Genomic DNA, 24,347 nt, shown 5'->3' on the forward strand with positions numbered 1-24,347 from the left:
CTCATGAGGTGAGTACTGCTGCTTCCATTTTACAAAAGAGGAGAAATTGGGGCCCAGAGAGAGAAAAGATGTGGCCCGGCATGCACAGCTTGGCTGGTTGAGGATCTGAATCAGGGGCTTCCTTAATGGGTCCTCTATGAAGGTACACTCCTCTCTCTTCCTAGAATGTTCTCATTCTCATCCTCACCCCAGCTTCCAGCTGTTCCTCTCAGTAGCCATCCCTGACTCTAGTTTTCTTTCCATTTGCTAACCCTGTTCTTCCCTCTCAGAGGGAAATCTACCCCAGGCCCAGAGCTCTACATGTAGGAAGCGCCATACCAGTGTGGCTGAGTGACTAAGACATCAATAATTAAGATGCAAGGTCTCAGAATCACTGTTACTTTAGAATTTCCATGCCATGAGGGACACCTCCACCGAGCGCTCACCGCCTCCTAGACAGCCTGTCTTGCTCTGGAATGTCTAGTGGGTGAGAGGCACTCTCGATTCCTCACTGGAGTCAGTGCAGCCTCTGGCCTGGCCACAGTTCTGAATTGGATGTGGTTTCACTAGCCCCTGTGTATGGCTGGACCAGGTGATAGCCACTCACCTGCCATTCTGAGACCTCCTGGGGGATTCTCCACCCTGAGAGAGGAGGAAAGAAGCCAAAGCATTCATTGATCATGTCAGACCGAAATCTATACCCAGTGCCTAGTAGTACTTACAAGGGGGGTGGGGAACTGAGGCTCTGAGAGAATGCACACGAGCTTGCACCACTGGCCACATCAGCTGGCTTCTTCCAACCCCCATATTCCAGACAGTACCTCACCTTCTGTGGCACTACCTCTGCCTTCATGAGGTTTGGATAGCAGCTCCATGTGACTAGATGAGGGAAGGTCCTAGAAGGACCTTGAACTAAGTCACAGTTGGATGTGCCTGGGATGGGCTGGCATGAAAAGACAGCTCTGTAGTTGATGATAGTGGGTGACTGTTATGTGAGGGTATGAAAAGGACCACCAGGGAGTCCTCACACCTATGTCAAGGAGCACCTATCCCTGGAGAGGTTGGAAGGTGGAAGCTTTGTAGGAACCACTGTGTGAGGCAGGAGCTGGAGTCTGGGATTTCTAGGTGACCTGTGATACCTGACAAGTGAGGGTTCCACACTCCAGCTATGGCACACCAGGAGTGTTGTGAGTGGAAGTGTTCAAACCTGGGCAACCTCCCCTGCAGCCTCCCTCTGGCACAAATACTTAGAGAAAACCCAGCTCCCAGCCTTCGCACCATAGTCTCCCAGACATGCCTGTCCCTAGTACTCTCTGTCCTGTAAGTCCACACAACTCTGCTGTTCTGTCCTCCAGGAAGCTTACCTACTCCCTAAGGTCTTCTTCTTCCTCGCCTAGCTACCCCCAAAAGAACTTGGGGTCAAGGCAAGTGGTAACAAGTAAGGGAGCATTCTGGGACTTTCTGGGGGCTCTGAATTTAACCCCCACACACCCCCACCTCTGACTGGCTTTGGCCTTCCCGTGTGTAAAATGGGGTCCACATGTGGGCCAGGAGAGAAAGGGGAGACCTGTAGCCTGTGGGGCAGCTTTAGCTCAGCCTCAATCTGGGGTCCCTTCATCTCTATCCTTAAATTATAAATCCCAAGTGATCTGCAGCTGTCTCCCTGCCTCAAATACACTCATTCTGTAACCCCCCCCTCCAGATTCTATGAAGGATAAGGACCTTGTCCAAGGTCGTCTCTTGGGGGACTCCAGCTGCCCCAGTTGTGCAGCAATCAGAACTTGCTGGCTGTATGCCGCCATGTCCGCCCACCTGCCCACATCTGCTCTGAGTCACTGGTACCTCGGCCAAAACAGGAATGTGGGGGCTGCAGAGATAAAGGTTAGCCCAAGGGCACTGCATGGATAAATGGGGGTTGTGTCAAGGAGCTTTTATTTATAAGAGGGCAGGACCAGGACACAGAAGGGAAACTGAGGCCAGAGAGAAGGGGATTGCCCAAGGACCTGCAAGGAATTGGGGGTTGGGTCTGTCCAGGCCTCCTGACTGACAGATGTTCTTTCCGCCCCATCAGACCATCAGTGAAGGAGGCAGGGACAGCGGCCTTCACAATTATCTGGGCAATTAAAGCAGGCAGATGGTCCTGCTGGACTGAGCATTCAAGCTGACAAACGGAGACAGCACGGGGCATTAGCTGATGAGATCAGCACAGGTTCCGGTGGCAGCGACGTGAGCAAGGTGGGTAGGCGGAGGCACATTTCGCTCAGTGTGTGCTAGGCGAGGGAGGGCTATGGCTGCCTCTGCCCCCTCTATGACTCTCATGCACTGCAAGCCCCGAGTCCCAGCAGCGTCTGTACTCCATACAAGGGACACACACAGACAGGGGTGGGTGTGGCAGAGGCAGTGGCCAGGCATGGGCAATATTAGTAAGCTGAAGCAGCCAGAAGCTTCAGGGCCCATCAAGGCTGCCAAGGTCCCCTAGGCAGAGCTCCAGAAGGCAGAGAACTTCAGTGATGCTGGAAAAGTCAGGTCAGCAGTACATGTGAGGTCACAAGTGGAGACATCCTGGAAAGGACACTGCTCCGAGAAAACGCATGCGCTAACTGACCGCTGAGGAACGAGATACTCTGATAAGATGCTTGGGCTGGCTAGTTATCCTGCCTGGGCAGACTCAGATTCCATCATTTCCTACACATCTGGCTTTTGTGAATCAATTCTTCCTTGAGCCTCAGTTTCCCCAGGTACAATGAGGGCAACTTAGATCACAGCTCCCTAGCCCTCGAAGAGTACAAGAAGTACTTGTCAAGTACCCAGTGTGGTAGCTAACAAGCAGCAAGCACTTAGCAAAGAACACAGAACAAGGCAGAGCTTCACAGCAGCCTGCCAGGACTCTGCAATTCCAGAACAATCCCAGGATGACTTTTTCTCTGGCACAGTATCTAAGACACCTGGTGTCCCAGACCGGGAGGAGGGCAGAAGTCCAGGAGAGAGGGACCAGTGGATGAACACAGGAGGGAAGGAACAAGCTTGAGTTGGGGGTCAGAGTCAAGCCTCATGCTTCTGTGGTGGAGTGAGAGGGGCTGTAGTGACCAGGGTGGGTCCCTTCCTCAGGGGCAAGAGGGAGAAAGAAGTCACCATAATGTGTGGACACGCCCACAGATGAGGATGTCTATCCTACCTCACACTCCCTTAAGACTTAGGACAGTACTTGGCACACAGAAGGTTCTCAACAAGCATTGAATGAGGCAGGGGCAGTATACCCTGTGTCAGCATCTATTGATGCTGTGCTCTAGAGCCCTGATTGCACAAGTTGTCCCCTCTGTTACTTATCTAGCAAATTCCTACTCCAAGAGTCCCCCCTAGCCTTTCTCAAAACTATTGTTTCCTTCTCCAGACACTAACTGGTCCCTTGCATTTCAGTTGAGGAACATTGTTATGGGATATTTGTATGTTGTGTGAAAATGCATTGCTGTGATTGATGTAATAAAAAGCTGAACAGCCTGGTGGGGGTGTCCTTCTGTATATACAGTTTCTCTTATTGGTTGATTAATAAAACACTGGCCAATAGAGGCAGGAAGATAGGAGGAACTAGGGGAATTCTGAGAAAGGTAGGCGGAGAGAGTCCAGGAGAGACTCCATGTAGGGACCAAGAGGATAGGGCATGCCAGGCGTTTTCTGGCAAGATAAGGCCATGTAGAAATACATAGATTAGTAGTTATGGGTTAATAATTAAGACAGAGCTAGCCAATAAGAATCCCTAGCTATCGGCCAACATTTTTTAAAAAAGATTTATTATCATATTTATTATACAGTGTTCTGCCTGCATGTATGCCTACTGCCAGAAAAGGGCATCAGATCTCATTACGGATGGTTGTAAGCCACCATGTGGTTGCTGGAAATTGAACTCAGGACCTCAGGAAGAGCAGACAATGCTCTTAATCTCTGAGCCATCCCTCCAGCCCCTGGCCAACAGTTTTATAATTAATATAAGTCTTTGTGTGCTTATTTGGGCAAATCAACTGCGGGACCAGGTGGGAAAGTTACTCCAGCAACAACAGCCAATAGCTAGGCAGGAGGTACAGGCGGGATTTTCAGGGAGAGAAAGGAAGAGAAGGAGAAATCTAGGTGCACAGGAGATGCCAGGAGACACAGAGAGGAAACAGGAGATACAAGATGGAAGAGAGATGATGCCACATGATAGAACATAGATTAATATAATTTGGTTAATTTAAGTTATAAGAGCTAGTTAGGAACAAGCCTAAGCTAAGGCCAAGCTTCCATAATTATTAAGAAGTCTCCATGTTGGCCGGGCAGTGGTGGTGCACGCCTTTAATCCCAGCACTCGGGAGGCAGAGGCAGGTGGATCTCTGTGAGTTCGAGACCAAGCCTGGTCTACTGAGTGAGTTCCAGGACAGCCTCCAAAACAATACAGAGAAACCCTGTCTGGAAAAAAAAAAGAAGTCTCCATGTCATTATTTGAGAGCTGGCTGGCGAGACAGAGAAAAACTCAAGTTACAGAATATGCTATGGGTCTCCTATGGCCACGTAGCCTGTGACTTCCACTTTCCAGAGCTCAAAGGATGAGGCACTTGGAGGTCTTATTCAGAAAAGAAGAGAAACAGGAAGACCAATTGAAAACATGGTTGGAACGCCAGTAAGATGGGTAAAGAGCCTTGCCAACAAGCCTGGCATGAGTTAGATTCCTAGAACGCACATGGTGGGAAGAGACAACTGACTCCTGCAAGTCCTACTCCAGCCTCCACACATACACCCTGGCCCATGTGGGCACGCACACTAAATAAAACGTAAATAGATACCAATTAAACAGCAAGACCATTGGCTGAAGGTAAGGAAACATGTCCACAGACATTAAAGTAAAACCTTGAAGACTGGAGACACACAGATCAGTGGCTAAGCATGTGCTCTGCTTCTGTGGAAGGAAACAGAGGAGCCAGGTTTGGTTCCCAGAACCCATGTCAGGTGCTCACAATCACCTGTAATTCCAGTTCAGGGGTCCCAACGCCCTCTTCTGGCCTCTGTGGGCACCTGCATGCAACCAGCACACATACGAAACCTAACATAAATAAATCTTAAAAATACGAAACCCTGAATATGAAGCCAGGGCAACCTCTTGCTTCCCACCAAGGTCTCAGGAATCCTCCCTCAAATAATATCTCTATGCAATGGTATGCAGTTCTGTGTCTCCCCGAGAACACCTCTAACAGCAGCAGTCAGGCTATGCCTTCACACAGTAGGTCCTCAGCTAGCCAGGATACATTTTTTAAATGTTCTTTACCTTTTTCCCATGAGGAGCTTAACATTCAAAGGCATGACCACTGTGGGGCAGAGGTGTAATGTGGAAGAGGGTGGGACGATAAAACACACATTTAAAGAGCCTACTATGTGCTGGGCCCTGATCCACACTCTAAGTTAAATCTGAAGAGGATGGCTTTTCTTGGTCCCCCTCTACTGCTGAAGAAACTGATGTCTGACTCTGTCCATAACCACACGGAGAGTGAGATTTGAACCCAGGCCTTTCTGGGCAGATACAAAAACTTCCTTAATGTCCAAAAATACAGGGAATCCTCACTCTGGATCTCAGGGTCTCCACAGAGAGCAGCCCTAAGATGTGGTCACCTATCACATCTACAGGATCCCTAGGACCCACAGATCTGAGCAACAGCATTGAGCAGAGGGGATCCTGGGAGCCCAGCAGAGAGTTCCTGGATAACCCCGTTCCCGATACCTCTGCCTCTTCAGGGACCCAACTGCCCACAGGCCAGTACAGGTCCTGGAGCTCTCTGCTGCCCCGTGGACCCACTATCCCTTGGATACTTTCAGGGGAGCAGCTCCATTTCACAAAGGTCGTTCAAATGTTAACAAAATGCTCACCAACAGTTCATCTGTGGGTGAGCTGTGTAGCCTAAGGGCAAGTTCCTTTAACCTCCCTGGACCTCAGTTTTCTGCTATACAGGCAAGGTAAGGTTGGACTGGCATTTAGGGGTGCAGTGGGGACTGAATGAAGAGAGGCCTTTTCTTTCTTTCTTTTTTTGGGGGGGGGTTATGAGACAGGATTTCTCAGTATTGTTTTGGAGGCTGTCGGTCCAGCCTGGCCTCGAACTCACAGAGATCCGCCTGCCTCTGCCTCCCAAGTGCTGGGATTAAAGGCGAGCGCCACCACAGCCCTGCGAGAGGCCTTTTCTTACACACACTGGCATTGATAAGGTCTGGGCCTGTTGTTAACGGTCTGGTTGGTTATTCTTAGTTCTCACCCTGAAGCACAGGACCACGAATCCCTGCCATCCTCATCCCCTGTGTTATAGGCAGAAAATGGAAGCATGGTCACAGGTGATGTTTAGGCCCCGCTCCAGACTCTTAACCCAGCTCCACACTGCTCTCCCCAGCCCACTGCAACCTGTCCCCACCTGGGGTCCTTCTTCTTCTCCAAGAGGCTACACCTGTGTCAGGGATGGGACCAGTGGAAACCAGGACTCAAGAGAGTTGACTCAGCTTGGACCAGAGCCAGGCCCAGGCTTCACCCACAACCCTCAACCCCAGCCTGCAGCAGAGGTGTGGATGCTCTCTCTCTCTCTCTCTCTCTCTCTCTCTCTCTCTCTCTCTCTCTCTCTCTCTCTCTCTCTCTCTCTCTCTCTCTCTCTCTCCCTCTCTCTCTCTCTCTCTCTCTCTCTCTCTCTCCTGGGCTGCCCCATAGATGATGTCTGAATAGGGAGGGAAGAAAAGCTCTTTGAGCACACATCCCATGAGGGGTGGGGAGGAGAAGCTCAGAAAAGTGAAGACACAGAAAAACACTAAAAGGACCCTTGAACAAAGACAGTGAGGAAGGGAGAGGGCAGGAGTGGGCAAATAGGACAGAGATTATGGGAGAGGCACAGGATTGCCATCAGGGCAGGGAGGAGGACCAGGGAAAGGAAGAGATCCCCAGGGGACCAGACAAAGAGAGCTAGGGTAGAGAGACAGATGGGAACACAGGGAGATGGGGCCCCAGAGACGATTCAGAGAGATGAACAACTGACAAGTGCCTAGGGGAGAGACCCAGATTCTAGACCCCAGGAGGGATGGCACAGAGGTACCCCAAGCACCCAGACAAAAGCCAGCTAGGAGACAGGGGGACCAAGGGTAACAAGGGAGCCTCCCCCAGTGACTCCCTCAGCAGCCTCTGTTCAGTACCTTTGGGCCTCCGCCTCACCACGCCCAGCCGCCACTTGAGTGACACCGCCAACATCACTACTGCCCGCCGGTACGTCCCAGGCCTGGAGCCCCGCAGCCACCCGCAGTCTCAGAGCCCAGATCCCGCGCACGCCTCTGCGCTGCGCCCCAGCCGCCTGACTGGTGGAGGCTGGGCGCTCCAGGCCTCCTCCCTTTCCGAGTTGCTAAAATAGATAATCCTCCCCAGAGCCGGCAGCAAGGCCCTTCCTCCACAGCAAGCAGGGCGCCAGAGCAGATCTATCTTCCCAAGTTCTGGTGTGGAGAATCTATATTGAGCACCCCCATCCTCTATTCCCTCTTCCCGCCAAAAGTGTTGCCTAGCCCACACCAGCTTCTGCTCAGCTCTGCCAGCCTCCTCCCCTCTTCCTCTGCCAGCTGTTGGGTGGGTCCCACCATCTAGAACTGCTCTGTGAAACTTCTCTGCATGAGACTACTTGCTTGGTCCTCAGATGCTCATTCTAACTAGCTAGCTGCTGGATGGGCTGATCTGCTATGCCATGGCACAGATCATTGACAACATGTCCCAAAACCCTAGTGGGTACCTAAATCGATGGCACAGGAGTTCACAGGGTCAGGAATCTGAAAAGAGCTCAGTAGACATGTAATACTTCATTCCCATTGGCTTGGCAGGCAGTATTACCCTTGGGGAGACTGAGGCAGAGGAACAGCTACGTCAGAGCAGGCACGTGGCAGAAGAATTCCCACCCTCTCCCCTAAGTGGGCTGCTTAGGCTCAGTTTTTAAACTCTAAGCCCCCTAGGATGGGTCAGAGCCCCGTCTGCACTCTCAGGAGGAGCCCGAAGGACTGCTCGGGAGTCAAGGCAACAGAAGAAATCTGCTGCAGAGTCAGCAGCAGCGAGGCCTTGAGCCAGGTAGGATGAAGTCTGTCCCATCGCTCTGCAGCAGTCCCTCCCGCCAGGCCTGGATACCCAGTCTGCCCAAGGGCTGCTGCGTTCCTGCCAGAGAAGATGGAGTGGAGGGCAATGAGGGGTAAACGGAGTGGGTGAAGAATGAAAAGCCCAGGCAGGAAGGGTCCCAGAAGTCTCCCAGAAGGCCATTCCCATTGGGCTGCCTGGCTCTTAGGACTTCCTTTGACCACCATCACGACCAGGCTTCAACTGACCTGGTTCTCTCTGGCAGGGGATTCCTGTTGTTTACAGGAAAGAGAAGCGAGAGCACTGGCAACAGCAGGGTAGGGTGGGAGGCTCGGGTCCTGGGTTCCTTGTTCAGCTCTATGAGAGATGTTGTTCTTCCGTCTTTGGGGGGCATGGTGGAGCCCTAGGTGGGCACAAGCCCAGGGAGCTAAAGGTGGGCTCTTGATCGAGCATGAGTCTTCGGGGATGAGCAGATCAGACCGCAAATCATCTCAGTATATCCCTCTGAGCCCATTTTCCCATCTGACTGTGCCTGAGGTGGGCTGCAGGAGCAGTGTGCACAGTTGAGTCTGGCATAAGGAGCTCAAGAGCCAATAAGTGGCAGCCGCTAGCACAATTGTTCTACATGGAGCGCATCCCTGTGTGCAAACCACAATGGAAGTCAAGGTGGGAAATTGAACAGCCTGTTGCCTCTCACAACCTATCTCATTTAATCTTTAAGGTGCACCAGGATGGTTTGAGGAGCATTCCCCTTTTACAAATGAGGACGTTGAGGCTCCGAGAGGTGCAGAACTCCACCAGGGTCACACAGCATGCAAGCAGTAGAACGAGGTCTCAGATCTTAGCCATAAGACCAGGTCAACTGCCACAACTGGGCCTTTGAGAAAAGCCCCATTGCGTGCCATGTGTCCTGCCAGCTCAGCACAGGCAGAAGAGGCTGCTTCACACTCGGATTATACAAACTGTCAGGTAACAGAGCTGGGACCAGAGTCCAGGGTGAGATGGCTGACTAAGAACCAGGTCACACCTGTCCCTGCCCACTGTGTACCAGCTGACAGTGGCAGTTGAAAACCACAGTGAATCATTAGGACCCAGAGAGTGTTGAGGGCAGGATTTGAACACAAAACTGACTCACTCCCCTTAGCACACACGCTTTACAGACCTCAAAAGACAGGCAGAAAGAAGGGAAAGACCACGACAGGATCCAGGCCAGCCTCTGCCAGCCATTCCTCCTTCCCCAGGCCTGTCTCAGCCTCACAAAGCCCCCAAGGCCCAGGGGCGCCGCCACCCCTACCTGCTTCCGGAAACAAATTAGCATCTCATCAGAGATGCCTTTAATCTTCTTGGCCTTTCCTTCCCACAGGCCCAGTGGTGACATTTCTGCCGCCTAAGCTCTGCTTCTGTAAATAAGACCCAAGGCTGGGTCTGTGGAGGCAGAGAGAGGCGGGGTGGGGAGGGACCCTCTGCACAACTCCCTCAGGCTGGGGAAGGGTGAGCACGTGGGACATCCATCAGTCTCATCCCCTTTCTCGTTCAACAAATATGTATTAGGCATCATCTGTGCGCTGTCTCAGAGGCCCAGTGATGAACAAAATCAAGACTTTCTGTTGGGGAGAGAGAATAACAACAATATAATAAACAAGTAAGCAGTGTAACGGAAGGTAAAATAAATAGAGCAAGGAGAAGGGTATCCCCGTACAGTTTGCATTGTCTCCTGGAAATGAGACAGCTCCTACAGGCTGAAAGGGCTCCCAGGGTTGGCCTCAGGCTGGGCTAGAGAGGACAAGCTGAAGATCTTTCCTGGGTGGGGAAGGCCAAAAAGACACCAAAGGCCAGCACTAGGCACCCACTGGCCAAGTCTGGGACAGCTTGGACAAAGAAGAAAGACTGGAAAATTGTAAGGTGCCACGTATGCTTGCATAATGATGTACCAAAGAAGGGGAAAGAGCCACACACCCTCCCGGTCACAAATGCTGGTGTAGAATGAGGCAGCAACCTTGACTTTTGTCCCCAGCAGGGTGTATTTTAGATGTCACAGGTGTGGCAAAGACTGATGGGGAGGGTGGGAAGGCAGGGGAAGCCTCGGGGGTGTGAGATGGGAACAAGAGCCCTCATCGTGGATCTGGTTGGAGCCTCTGCCAGCAGCAGAGCAAAAATCCCAGCACAGCTAACAACTGCTTAAGGCCTTTCTGCCTTCTCAGCCATGAGCCTGCAATTTTCTGGGATTCTCAGCAGCTTACAGGGAAAGGTCTAGTTATGAATCCCTTGTGTGGCCCTAGTAGCTTCTGGTTTTCCTGTATTGTAATTCTGTCCAAGGCATCTCCACAGCCATCTCTCACATAACCTTTTATAAAAGCAAAGAGAAAAGGGGAGTTTGCAACCTTCTGAGATGCAACTTAATAGTCACCAAAATGGTATAAATGGCTGATGCTGAGACTGTTCATTGCTTTCAATCCCTCAAGACATCCCTACACACCTGGGCATGTCTTGCCTTCCCCTCCTCCCCCTTGGGAAGCACACACCCCCACTTGGGTTATCTTCATTTCTTTTGAGTGCCTCTCTTTCTCTGAAGTCTTGTGTTTAAGTCTATATTAAAAAATCTTCAATAATGTTTCCAACTCTGTCTCACTATACTGGTTATCTCTGAAATTCTTTTTTTCCGCCCAGAAACCAAAGATTATGGTTGGCCTGAGTTGAGGTCCCTCAACATTTATGGGTGCTCCATAGGCTTGTGGGGGTTGCAGTTGGAGCTCCTCCAATCCTCAAATGGTGTGGGGGCAGACACAGACTGGATGCCAGACAGTGGTGGGAAACCCTCAAATCCTGAGGACCAGTGGGCAGAACACACATAGCACATGGGGATGCATTTAAAAAAATACCCTGAAAACATCTCATAGGTAGATGACCTGGTTTCTCCCAACAAAAGAGGGAGAAGGAATTTTTCTAGAGAGACTAATGGGTCAAATGAGGTGCAGGGGCCTTGGCAGTATCCCAAAGTGAGTGACTCATGTGTAAAAATGTTTTGAAGACTACAGGATGTGTACGCAGGGGGTGGGTGGTGACTGGGGGGCTTCACAAGGTCCAAGCCTGAGATGATGTTAAGATTTATAGTTAATTCCTTTGGGTTGATGCCATTATTGTAATCATCATTATGGGAAACAAACAAACAAAAACCCTATTATCTGTTAGAGATATGGATGGGAAAACAAAAACAACGCAAATGAAACCAAACAACCAACTAGCTCTGATTTGCCTGTAAAGTGCCTTAAGACATCCCTGCCCTATAGGTGCCATTGGAAAGTAAATGAAAATCTACAGCCATGGAAACAAGAAAGGGGAGAGGAGGGTCATCAATGCCACATCTGGATGGTAGCATTTGAAGAAAGGCTAGAAGAGGGAGCGCTGTGGTGGCAGCTGGGATGGGGGAGCACTGGGGTGGGGGGCTGCTGAGGGACACAGGCTGAGTGAGTACAGGCTGTGAGGGGGCAGGGCAGTAGGGCTAGCAGAAAGGCTAGAGGCAAGAGAGTTGGAGGTATGGCAGTCCTCTGAGGGACGGGGGAGAAATGGTGGTGCTTGCAGCAGAGGGGGCCCAACTGCCCTGTGATTTAACAGTCCCTGAAATGAGGAATAGGGAGGAGAGCCTGTGGATCGTGGAAGACTGAGTGGCCAGATTGGCAGCGCCTTTCACAGGGTCAGAGCAGTGTTCAAGGAGTTTAGCAGGTTGGGCCTCACTTTCCCCCTCAACAGTATAAAACACCATTAATTCAGTCATTACAGCTTGCACTGGTGATGTCTCTCAAATGCCATGTCCTTGGAGAAACTGAGAGGTTGTATGGCTTTAAGAGGTGAGGCCTTGGAGGAAGTACATCAGGTAGGTGCATCCTCAGATGATGGCAATCCCACCCTTTCCTGTCTCCTGTTTCCTGTCCTGAGGTGAACAGCCATGTCTGTAGCCACGATGCTCCAAGTCGCCATAGGCCAGAATCTTGGGCCAGTCCTGAACCCCCAAACTGAGTCAGAAGTCCAGCCCTTTCTGTCAGATGATTGGCAACTGACACGAGGACAGTTAGGAGCCCACATGGACACAGACACCAAGTGTCGGCACGGAGAATGCCTGCACTGGCAGAACTTTGGAGTCACTGCAGGCCATGGCTCACCTCACAGGTGATGGCACCCAGGAAGTGATGTCACCTTACAAGCAATGGCACCACGAGGTGACTTACCTCACAGATGATTGAACCCTGAGGTGACATCACTTATATAATGATATCCACATGAGTATGTCACCTTACAAGCGATGACACTCAAGAAGTATCATTTACCTAATAGGAAATGACACCCAAAAAGTGACTTCACCTTACAGGCTACAGTACCCACGAAGTGATGTCACCTAGGGTCCCCTGGGGGAATTGAGACAGGGTTTTTTTCTTTTCTTTTTTGTTTTTTGTTTTTGTTTTTGTTTTTTTGAGGCAGGGTTTCTCTGTAACTTTGTAGCCTGTCCTGGAACTCGCTCTGTAGACCAAGCTGACCTCGAACTCCCGGAGATTCACCTGCCTCTGCATTCCAAGTGCTGGGATTAAAGGCGTGCACCACCACTACAGACAGGGGTTTTGATATTGGCCCTGACCCGGGACTGGAGAGCCTCCACCTTATCTGTGCCCTGTAGGAAGAACTGGACACTGGCCATCCGAAAGAGAAAGTGAAACCCGGCATCACACAGCACTCAGAGGACAGAGAATTCCCAAGCCCTCTACCCTCTCCAGAGCCCCTGATGCCACAGCTAGGAAGCAGCCCCCAGGGAGGCAGAGACTTCCCAGGAATTGACCCAGCCACCTGACGGCTAGGGCCCTGAGCTCAGGATGAAAAAGACACAGCTCCTTTCTCACTGGGGACCAAGGCAGCTGGCTGACAGGTGCACCACAGGGCCACCTGCCAGGAAACAGGTGGCAAGACTGTTAATACTCCTGGCATTGTCTTTATAGGCAATAATTAGGAGCGAACACTTGGGCAGGTGCCATTACTGAAGGTGCAGATTATGGTGTGCGGCATTTGGAGGAGGTGGCCTGCGTGTGGTAGTTAGGGACCCCATGTGCCATTTGGAAGAGTCTGGGCCAGGCTGGGCTTCTCCTCCTTCAGCCAATCCTTCCTGCTGTGTCCTTGCCTCTCTAGAGCACCTGAAGGGTTATAAGGAGAGGGCAGCCTGTCATCTGGGGAGGAAGTTTAGACCCCAGATCCTCTGATGCTAGGTCACTCATGACATTGTCCAGGCCCTTCCCCACACGTTATGGCCTGCCTATGGAATAACATAAGCACCCTGTGATAACAGATCTGACAAGATGACGGTTAAGTATTCACTTCCAGAATTTTCTCTGAAAAAAAAAAACAGAGCTAGGAGTGAGTGACATCCTGACTTGGTGATTTATAAATCATTTCTAGATCTTTATATGTTTTTTTTTCTCTGACACCCAATGAGGTGGGGACTGTGATTGCTCTCATGTCCCAAATGTGGTAACCAAGGCATCAGGGGCAGGCAAAGGGCCAGGTCACTGCGAGTGAGATAGCCTGCCTCTAGCTCGCCCTTACTCTAAAGGGACATCTTGTGGGCTGAGAAGATTCAGGGGAGGAGAGGCCTGGAGACATTCGGGGATGAGACTGGGGGTGACCTTCATCCAGGTAGAGCTGTCACCACCTTCCATGCTGCTTTCAGGGTCAGGCTCTGTGCTGGCTCCTCATGGGCGCTCGCCTCAGAGTCTGCCAGCAGCCAGAGTGGCCATGGCCCACACAAGAGTGACTCCCATAGGTTCTCCTGGCTGGGATGTGCCAAAGCAAGGAGTGCAGCCAGGCCCTGCTCTATGCTTGTGAAATCTCTTTCCTCACTGGACTTTCTCCCAAAACCTTTGCCTCCGGGACTATTACTCATCTGCATCTATAGCCGGGAAAAGGCAGAGTGACCACCCTGACCCAGGTAGCTGCCTATGTGGTAAGAGCTGAGTTGGGATTAGAAACCAGAATCTCTGACTCACAACCTAATGGAGAGGAGAGAGGAGCAGTGGGTGCAGGGGAAATCGTCAGGGTGGGGGAGAATGGCTGGGAACAGGAGTGTTAGCCCTTTCCACCAGCTGCTTCCTGCCGGTGTCTTGCCTGAGTCAGCCGATCCCTGCAGAACATGTCCCCATCTGACCCCATCAGACAGACAGCCACTAGAGATAAGGTGCAGTAGTACTGTCCAGGGCAGGGGTGAGAGGGTGAGAGGGGGCTGTGTTGGATGCATGACCTTTACAGGCATCTGAGCCACGTGGGGTGCAGAGTTTGTTCTGGAGCAAAGCTGTAGACCCAGACTCACTTGTACTGTCATCCACGGCAGCAACAGCCGGAGAGCTGTGGGCTAGAGCCTGTGGCTTCAGTCTGACCCTGCGGAGGCATCCACACCTCTGACTTGTGGCTTGTATTTCTCGTGGATTTATATTTTCCTTTAAGAAATAATTGCCAGTTTAGTTTTTCAAATGTACCAAGGCTCAATGAATAGGAAATAGGAGACACTGGCCTTTCCCTGGCCAGTACAAGGCAGAACTTCCGCAAGGGCATTCCAAGCCAGTGCTCTGCTCTGAAAGGACAAGACAGTCCCCAGTCCCCGCACTGTCAGCGTTTGAGGTGGGAGAGCTGTGAACATGAAGCTGATTGGACATCAGAGTGCTGAGCTGCAGGTCTGGCCACTGACAGGATGCTGTCAGCACCCCTTCTCCGGGGCTTCATCCACAAGATATCTTAGGCGCCTCCAGGCCTTTTTACTAAAAGTCCCCTAGGGCACAGTCACCGCCCAGTTAAGAAGTGTTGTGTGTGCAGGTGTCTCTGTGTGTACTGTGTGCACAGGCGTCTCTGTGTACTGTGTGCGCAGGCGTCTCTCTGTGTACTGTGGCGTCTCCGTGTGTACTGTGGCGTCTCCGTGTGTACTGTGTGTGCAGGCGTCTCTGTGTACTGTGTGTGCAGGCGTCTCTCTGTGTACTGTGTGCGTGTGCGTCTCCGTGTGTACTGTGTGTGCAGGCATCTCTGTGTGTACTGTGTGCACAGGCATCTCTGTGTGTGTACTGTGTGTGCAGGCGTCTCTGTGTACTGTGTGCGTCTCCGTGTGTACTGTGTGCACAGGCGTCTCTGTGTGTGTACTGTGTGCGCAGGCGTCTCCGTGTGTGTACTGTGTGCGCAGGCGTCTCCGTGTGTACTGTGTGCGTGTGTGTCTGTGTGTACTGTGTGCACAGGCGTCTCTGTGTGTACTATGTGTGTTTTATTCCCTGCCCCACCTTCCTCACATCCCCTGCATCTTTAGGCATCTGAGTTTGCCCCCAGGTGCTGTCAACCGTTACTTTTAGAATACCTGCCAGATCTCTCTTTCTTAGAGCCAGGTCATAGGGTAGGCACGCTGTCACTGAGTAGCAGTACATGAAGGTTGCCATGGAAACCAGGGGACCCTCAGTACCACTGTTCATTTTGGGGTAAAGCTTCCTTTGGTGCCCATCACTCCCTCTCTTGGACCTCCTCTCCCTCTTCTTCCCAAGCTCTGGGACACAGATGTGAGACTCCAGCCAGAGGAAGACCTTGGACCCAAGGCATTACGCTGAGGACACAGAGTGTGAATAGACAAGAAGCTGGCACACTTGTGGGTAGCTAAGGGACACCAGGAGTGCAGCTCACTGGGTCAACACACCTGCCCAGCAGCTCTGACTTGGGGCTTGCCCTAGAATAACCCAGCAGGCCTCAGAGCTGCACTTTCAAAGCTCACCGCATGATTCTGAGCCTCCCGCCAAACACATCTGAATCCCCTAGAAGCCCGGTTTATGCTTGTAAATTCATGCCTAAAACAAAAAGTAAAGACCTGACAGTGCCAGGCGTGAAGATGAGGAGCAACTGGAAGCCTCATGCACTGCCTGTGGGAATGTAGAGAGGGGCAACTACATTTTAAGACACCGGGCAGCATTTATCAAAACTTTGAAGCGTGTGTGTGTCCTAAAATGCACTTCAACAAAAATGTTAAATTACCTGCTAGAAAGCACAGCCCCAAGGGATACGTGTGTACCTGGCTACCAGGAGAGGCATATTTAAGAATATTCACAGCAAAGCTAGGCAAGAAAGTGCATGCCTGTAATCCCAGCATTTGAGAAACTGAGGCAGGAGGATTGCATCAAGTTCTAGACTGTTTGGGACACACAGCAAGACCTTGTCTCAAAAAAAAGAAGTGAAAGACTCAGCAGCACTTTCCTTAGTAAAAAAAACAAAACAAAACACAAACAAACAAACAAAAAACCAGCAAACCATCTAGACTCAGCATCAGAATAAAAAAAAACTAAAATGTGGTTCAGCCATGCAGTGGAGCACTACACAGTGATGAAAAGGCAGGCACTGCTTCGCTCACCGGCATGGATGGATATCAGACACATGATGTTCTGTGAAGAGCTGCACAGAGAAGCTGCAGGCGTTGGTTCAGGAGAGGTGAAACCACACCTTAGGGAGTAATACCTGCGGGGTAGTTCACACCATAAAGCAAACCAAAGGAATGATATGCTCAGAGCCAGGAGTGTGGATGCTTGTTGGTAGGGGATGGTGCACTGTGAGCCCCTCGAGGTCTCATAAGGGAAGTGTTCTGACTGGCCTGGACACCCTTTAAGGTAAAAAACATAAATAAAGGCAAGGAGAGAACAATTAAGAAGCTGTCATCAGGGAGGCGGCTGGCGTCTGCTCAGACATCTGCCAGGCTCTTTGCGTCTCCCTAGAGCCAGGGAGGCAGGTGGGAGACAAGGAAGCTGCAGGCCCACACTCTGTGATAAGCCTTAGCAGACACAGACTGTGTGGAGCCCAAGACTCTAGAAGCAAAGCCAGTCTCTCCGTCAATGTGGAGAGGCAGCCCCCATGTTAACACCCGCTACCACCAGAGGGGTAGCTACTGTCTCGGAACCCACATCCTCACTAGTTCTGGGGACAAAGAGGACTTGTTTCAAATGTACATGTGCACATACACTCTCGTGTAGAGGCATCTATCTACATGATGTGCTGCATTTGTCTCTTGTTAGCCTGGCTCACCAGTAAGGCTAGACCGGCTTGTCTTCACCTGCCCAGCACTGGGATTGTGAGCATGTGCCTGACCAATGTCCAACCACACGGCCTAGTGACACTGGCTGTCCACAGCTACCTGCTTATTGTTTCAGCCTCTACAAACACTTCTCGGCAGGCACCAGCATCTTCCCTCCAGATAGGGGCGGGGTCCCTATGACCCCATCGTTAGAAAGGAAGCTTGAATTTCCCTGGCCGGGATGCCCAAGGCAGCTGGCATGAGCCTCATCAGCTGTACGTAAGCCATTGCTCGATCCTCCAAAGACCGCGGTTCAGCTGCCCCACATCTCCCCTCTCCACTTTCGCTTTATTGAGATCTATTACATGGCGATCAGGTCTTGTCTAATTAAAATTTGTAATGAAGATTTGATTCATCCTTCACTACTGATTGCAGGCCGCTTCCACTGCTGCGTTTCCCTGTCGGGCCATTATTTCTGTCAGCTCTAATTCTCACATGTCAGATTTGCGCAGCCTTTAAAACTGGCATTGAGGCTTGACTCTTTTCGTCGATTTTCAGTCGATGGCTATTTCTCCTGTGCGTGGTTTTAGCCGATGTCAGTTTTATTTCGTGTTGATTACTTCTGCTAGCAATGACCATGATGGATTGGACACGAGACAAATGGCCCAAGTTTATTCACCAGAAATTGAAACATGCTTATGAGTCAGAAAAAGAGACCAAAGACAAAGTTAGAGACAAAAGTGACAGGAAGAGTTGGGGAGACAGGGACACAGAGAGAGTTGCCATGCCTTGGGGATGGGCTGCGCCCCAAAGTTTATATGTAGGAAGGTTAGGCCCCAGGATGACAGTATTAAGAAGAAATGGGATGAGCCGGGTGGTGGTGGCGCACGCCTTTAATCCCAGCACTTGGGAGGCAGAGGCAGGCAGATCTCTGTGAGTTCGAGGCCGGGCTGGACCGATAGCCTCCAAAACAATACAGAGAAACCCTGTCTCGTAAAAACCAAAAAAAAAAAAAAAAAAAAGGAGAAATGGGATGAGTGTGGTGACACACACCTTTAACCCCAGCCCTTGAAAGGCAGAGGCAAGTGGATCTCTGTGAGTTCAAGGCCTACATTGCGAGTTCCAGGACAGCCAGGGCCACAGTCTAGAATGAACAAAAAGCAGTGGAACTTTTAGGAGGTGGAACCTGTCGGCAGGCCTTAAAAAAAGAATTCCTGCAAGTCTTGAGGAACCAGTTAGTTTCTACAGGAGTGGGTCATCAGAAAAGCGCAAACCTGATCCCAAATCTGTCTAGCTTCCCAACTCACCCACTCATACTCTTATACACATGACAATTCTACTATGGTGCTGCCAACTCTGAGACCTGCAGGGGAACAGAAGCTGGCTCTGGTGGTCTTGGACCTCCCTATTCTGAGGTAAAACATTTTTTCTTTGCAAATTATCTAGCCCTGGGTATTTTGTTTTAGTGGCAGAAACCATACTAACACATGGTTTATGTTCTTGACTACCCAGCAGTATAAAATGGCAGTAGTCCCATTGTCCCAATTCCTCTCCAGACATTTTGTGGTCATCCCTACCTCCAACAGCTGCTCATACTGTGGCCCCAGTCTAGGAGGTCCTGCCCTGGAACTCATGGAGTTGCTGAGGAAAACTGTATCTAGGTCAAATAAAATCTCACTTTGCCTGTGTCCCAGCAAATATGACCTAGGAAGCTAACAAAACCCCAGGCTCAAGTTAGACCAGCCCCAGCCCTCACCCAGACTAAGGTTGCAGGGTATATGTGAGGTTGGGGGCCCAGGTAAGTAGGCCCCAGGTAAGATGCCTCTACTCTGGTAACCACTTGCCAGCCAAGTATGGTACAGCCGCTCAGCCCTGGCTGCATTTGCAACAAAACAATAGCCTGATCCTCACCCCAAGAGCCTATGGGTTAAGGGAGATTCTATTTAGTTACTTTCCATTGCCGTGATAAAAACACCATAGCCAAGGCAACTTATAGAAAAGTTTATTTGGGCTTATGGTTCTAGGAAGCTAAGCATCCATCATGGCAGCAGCAGTAGGTGTGGTAGCATGAAACTGAGACCTTACATGTTCAGTCTAAAGCACAAAACAGAAAGATCAAACTAGAAACTGGCACAAGGTTTTTTAATTCCAAAGCCCGTTCCCACCAATGTGCTTCCCCCAGCAAACAGCACCACCAACTGGGTTCCCCGCAGCCTGTGGGGAACATTCGCATTTAAACCACCACAGAGATGGGGACAATGTTATGTGTCACCAGGAGGATTGAGTGGTATGCCTACGGAGGGTCTGGGAAGGATGGAGGGGTGGGCTGCCTTCTTCTGACTTTTCTGATATGTCTGGCTGTTCCACATCCAGGGACCAGTTGCTTTGTAGCTCTGTCCCTAGACTTCTTCACCATAAAGCCAGCCAAAAACTCCCTTATCAATACCACACAACACACAGCACTCATGGGGGTTCAGAGCAGCCCAGACTAGAAGCCACTTCTCTGGGCAGTAATGAAACTCCACACCTGGGCCAAGTGGGAGGTCTTTAGGCCATGGGTGTGCACTCCAAAGAGATTGTGTGCCCTGGTTTCCGCTTGCTGGCAGGTGAAGTTAGTGGCTTTGCTACATGTTCGGCATGATCTGATGCCTCAGCACAGGGCCAATACCAGGAGCCACAACTTCCAAACCACGAGTGCCATAGGTATTTTGTGATGTAACAGTAAGTTGTTGGATACTAACTGGGAGCTTTGTTAAAGTGGTAAGCACTTTACAGATGGGAGGGGCTGAGGTGGTTTCTGTGGACTGTGGTGATGTCTATAGTGATTTCTATGGACTGTGGTGGTTTCCGTGGACTATGGCTTCTATAGACTATGCAGATTTCTGTGGACTGTGGTGGTTTCTATGGACTCTAGTGATTTCTGTGGACTATGGTTTCTATAGATTATGCAGATTTCTATGGACTATGGTTTCTATAGACTATGCAGATTTCTGTGGACTATGGTTTCTATAGACTGTGTAGATTTCTGTGGAGCACGGTTTCTATAGACTATGAGAATTTCTGTGGACTGCAGTGACTTCTATATTTTGTGTTGAAAACTGACTGCTGTTACTATCATAGCCGAAGGCACAAGTTCTATGGAAATGCCCATGAAAATGAGGCAGCTCTAGCTCTGGTATCAAGCCAACCTGGGTTACACATCAGTCTTTCACTTTAGTAATTTGTTCTACTTCTCTCCTTGAGTCTCAGTTTCTAGTATATTCCTCTCACCTTAGCTCTAGGTTGGATACCAAATGTGCAAGTGGTCTTTACTAGTTGCCGAGTTGTCTTTTAGCCTGCAGAGGCAAGTACCTCCCCATGGCTTCTGGTTAGGTTGTCCAGTGTCCTGACTTCAGGCTGTTGATGGGCAGGACTCTGAGCCATGCTTGCTGCCAGGCAGGGAGCTTGTCTTCCACATTTAAGTCGTGGTCCCCCTGCCATTAATCATTGTGATTCTTGTCACTATCATAGCATCATGCCTTCTGGCACAGTGGCTAATGGATAAATTGTCCTGTGCCAGAATGCTCCCAGGGCTTCAGACTTCAGCTGGATCAGGGCCTGCTTCGGGTTCCTATAGGGCTAGACTGGGTGTGGCTGGCAATCACCAAAATTCACTTATGACTGATCCACAGTCTCCAAGCCTGCCTCAGCCCTACTCACGAGGACCTCCAATGGCCAGCTTCCATCCACAGAACACTCTAACAGCCTTAAAAGCAAGCACTAGCCCCTCCAGACACAGGCAGCTAAGCTCTATCCTACAGAATAAAAAGTCCAAGCTCAGTACTTGAAAGCCCACCGAACCCTACCTTGGAAAGCTCTGCCCTCTCCCCAAGAAACCCTATATAAACCCTATGTTTTGCCCAGTTCTCCACTGCTTCTTACCCAAGCTGAGGCAGCCACTCTTCCTGGGGTTCCCCTCCCAGTAAATCTCTTGTGTGAGGTTTATTGTGTGATGTGATTTTGTGGTATCCCTCAGCTCCAACTACCAGGTCACCTTTCCCCTCAGAACTGTAACACTTGGGGACCTCCTACCCAGCCCAAGCAGAGTTGTAACACACTAATAGCTGGATAACGTTCTGTTCCCCCTCCCCTTTCCTCTGCTGTGGCCTCCTCTGCCCCTCCCTGAACAGTTCCTCACAGCCCCCAGAAGGACAAGGACAGCATGTTCAACCTGCCTCCAGGTGTCAGGAAGCCTGTGCCTCCTCTGATCCTGAAACTGCCGAGCCACAGTGGCCAGCAGGTTAGTCAGACATTAAATGGTATCTGGGAGCATGCACTGTACGGACACTGAGAACAACCTGTCGCCTCTCCTTAATGTGGAAATGATGGCCTTAATAACAGAGCAAGGGGCCCTCAATAGAAGAACAAGTCTCCTCCAGAGAAACCCTCAGCCCAGCCTGGACGTCACAGTCATGTGAGCCAGTTCTTTAAAATGATAGTCAGACAGAGACAGACACATGGATAGAAAGTGGGTGGGTGGGTAGGTGGATGGGTAGACAGAGCAGGTACTGGTAGAGTTCTGCAGCATATTCAAGCTCCACTCCTCTCATTAAAATGAAAAGTTGTATGCCTACAAACTATCCAGACCTCCTGGTACTCACACCTTATTTTGTCCTGGGGCAACCTCTTCCCTACCTCAGGCTCATGGGCAGTTCAAATGACTGACCTTGCTCCCAAGAAAGGTACTAGCTAAATCTATCCACTCCAACCAACCAAGCCATTCTTCAAGCGAGGAACAGACAAGTGATTTGGTACTGACCAACAGAAGATGGTCCCAGAACATTATGGAAGCATTTGCTTAGCAGCCAAGATCCACAGCCAGCCTAGGTGCGCATCACCAGAGGAGAGGATAAAGAAGGGCTGGTCAGCAGATACCACAGAGTCTGGTTCCGACGTGAGGAGTGAAAATGCAGGCTGGAGAAATGGCTCAGCAGTCAACAGTGCGCACTGCTTCCACAGAGGACCTGAGTGCCGTTCTCAGCACCATGTGGGGCGGCTCACAACTTGTCATGAGTGTGCCCATCTGTCTGCTGATCCACTGGGCAGAGTCCTGGTGTGCCCCCATTCACCAGTGAACCACCAGGGTATTGTGGCAGAGCCTGGTGCAGTTGCTGCTCGGAAAAACAACTGTAAGTCTCACCAAACCCCTCTAGACACAGGTACTCCAAGAATCCTTTCCTGCAGCAGAGGGAGAGCCAGGCTTCTGGCTCACAGCCTGTGCCTGCTCCCCACCCTTCCTAGACTGCTTTGGGCTCTAGAGTAGCAGCTCCTGGAATCGTTACCTTGTCTTAGAGCTGATTCTCAGCTCCGGGATGAGGATACGAGGAGCAGCCAGAGGAGGGAAAGAGCCAGCTAGGAGAGCTGTCTGGAGGAGGGAGCAGGTGGAGGCGGGGCAGACAGGTCAAAGTTTGCAGTCCTGGGTCCCTCCTGATGTGACCCTCTGGAGTGTTTCCCTACAGTCTTGCAGTCCAGTCCAAAGAAGCACAGGATGGCAGAGGCTTTGATAACAGCTGTTTGGATCTGAGGCTCATGGTTTGATATCTTGGTTGCTGTTGGTGGGGCTTTGGATGGCGGCTTGTGAGGGCCCTGGTTCAATTGTGGATTCATCCACCAGTGGACTCCTGATGCCATGGTATTATGGAAACACGGAGGGAAGGGTCTGGGTGGAGGACGTTAGGTCCTTGGACGCATGCCCTTGGGGATTATGCCTGGTTACCATCCCTCCCATCTCTCCACTCCCTGGCTGTCATGAGGTGAGCAGTTTCGCTCCGCCACGTCCTACAGCCAGGATGTTGCCTCCTCACAGGCCCCAAACCAATGGGGTCGGCTGACTGTGGACTGGAGCCTCCGGTCCTGTGAGTCAAAATGAATTTGATCCCAACAGTGAAAGTCAGACCAACACGGACACTCCCAGGACAGTCTGGTCAGGTCCTGCACCACTCCAGGGGGAACACAAGGCTTCACTTATCTGAGGCAGGAACTGGAAGATCTGTGGCACTCACAGGAGTCTGAGCCAGGAAGGAGGCTAAGGCAGAGTCCCCAGCTCTTACCTGGGCCACCCTCCAAAGGCAGAGGCAGCCTCTGTGTCGTACAGCCAGCTACTGCTGCCTGCCTGGGTGCGGGTGGAGTGGGACACATGGAATATTTTATTTATGTGGTGTGCATATTTATTAGGAAGAGGTAAATAAATTAGCTGCCTGCCATCTGCACCATAGCCCACGCTGAGTTCCCTCCCTCCTCTGCCCCGGGAGCTATGCAGACTGCAACAGCAGAGCTGACGACTGAGAGAAGAGCGTGGGACCCCTTGTGTGGTGCGCACAGCCCTGGAATGGGCATCTCTGAAGTAGAAGCTACTGGCCAATGCCTGATGCAGGTATCCACGTCACCGCTCTGAAAAAGCCGAGGACTGCCATCTTCGTTGTAGAGTCTCAGAGAAGGCAGCTCGCTTGCCTGGAGCCACACAGCGGGTGAGTGGAGATGAGTCCCAGAGAAGGGAGGCCCAAAGCCCTGTGCAGTGTGCCAGAGGAGGGCGGGGCCCCAGCACTACCCTAGCACCAGCTGCTGTGGGTTCCCACCAGTTCCTTAGCTGCCCTGGCCATGTCTCTGTTAAGAGGAAAATGAAGTCTGATAGAGCAGATGCCAAGGCCGTGTGAAGAGCCAGGTGACCTTCTAGCCCACTGTGGAGGCTCCTCCCGCCTTCAAGGACCACTCAACCCCGGCACTGGCTCCAGGCTTGCCAGATGCTGAACTTCCTCAGTTTCCTCCTCTGTGAAATGGAATAGCACCTTGGGAGAAACACGAAGGCTCTCAACAAGCAGGCCTCATGGCTGTGAAACGCTTGAAAACACACTTTGTCAGCCAAAGACAATGGGCTAGCAGAGGAAGCGGATACTGCAGAGCCCAGAGAGGGGTTGCTACTGGCCCAGCGTCACACAGCGTTTGGAACCCTCGGGAGTGCAGACCACCTTCCAGGCTGAAGGCACTGAGCCAGAGGCTGAGCGTGGCTATGTCCCAGATCAGCCAGAGCTGAATCTTTTATGAAGCCCCATAAATCTCCCTGGAATCATGCTGCCTTCAGCCCACAGGCCCTGCCTGGCTGCCTCTGCCTCCCTGCACTGCCTTTTCATTAAATTAAGTGTGGGGATCCATGGCAATTTCATTTGATTGTCCTCA

General features: G+C 51.1%; 1 protein-coding gene across 2 annotated transcripts in view; it reads right to left on the reverse strand.

Annotated features, from left to right (window-relative positions):
* Grip2 (glutamate receptor interacting protein 2) overlaps window positions 1-24,347 on the reverse strand; it is a 76,043-nt gene that overhangs the window by 37,519 nt on the left and 14,177 nt on the right. Inside the window, exon 1 of one of the 2 annotated variants that reach the window (XM_040737863.1) lies at window positions 7,165-7,309. The exons of the other annotated variant lie outside the window; for it this stretch is intronic. Within the exon in view, the coding sequence (XP_040593797.1) occupies window positions 7,165-7,219 (55 nt within the window). The 5' untranslated portion in view covers window positions 7,220-7,309. Of the gene's footprint in view, window positions 1-7,164; window positions 7,310-24,347 lie in introns of those variants that run through there. 2 annotated transcript variants of the gene reach the window in all.

This window comes from Mesocricetus auratus, unplaced genomic scaffold (assembly GCF_017639785.1).
Source record: "Mesocricetus auratus isolate SY011 unplaced genomic scaffold, BCM_Maur_2.0 Super-Scaffold_100676, whole genome shotgun sequence".
Taxonomy (NCBI): Eukaryota; Metazoa; Chordata; class Mammalia; order Rodentia; family Cricetidae; genus Mesocricetus; species Mesocricetus auratus.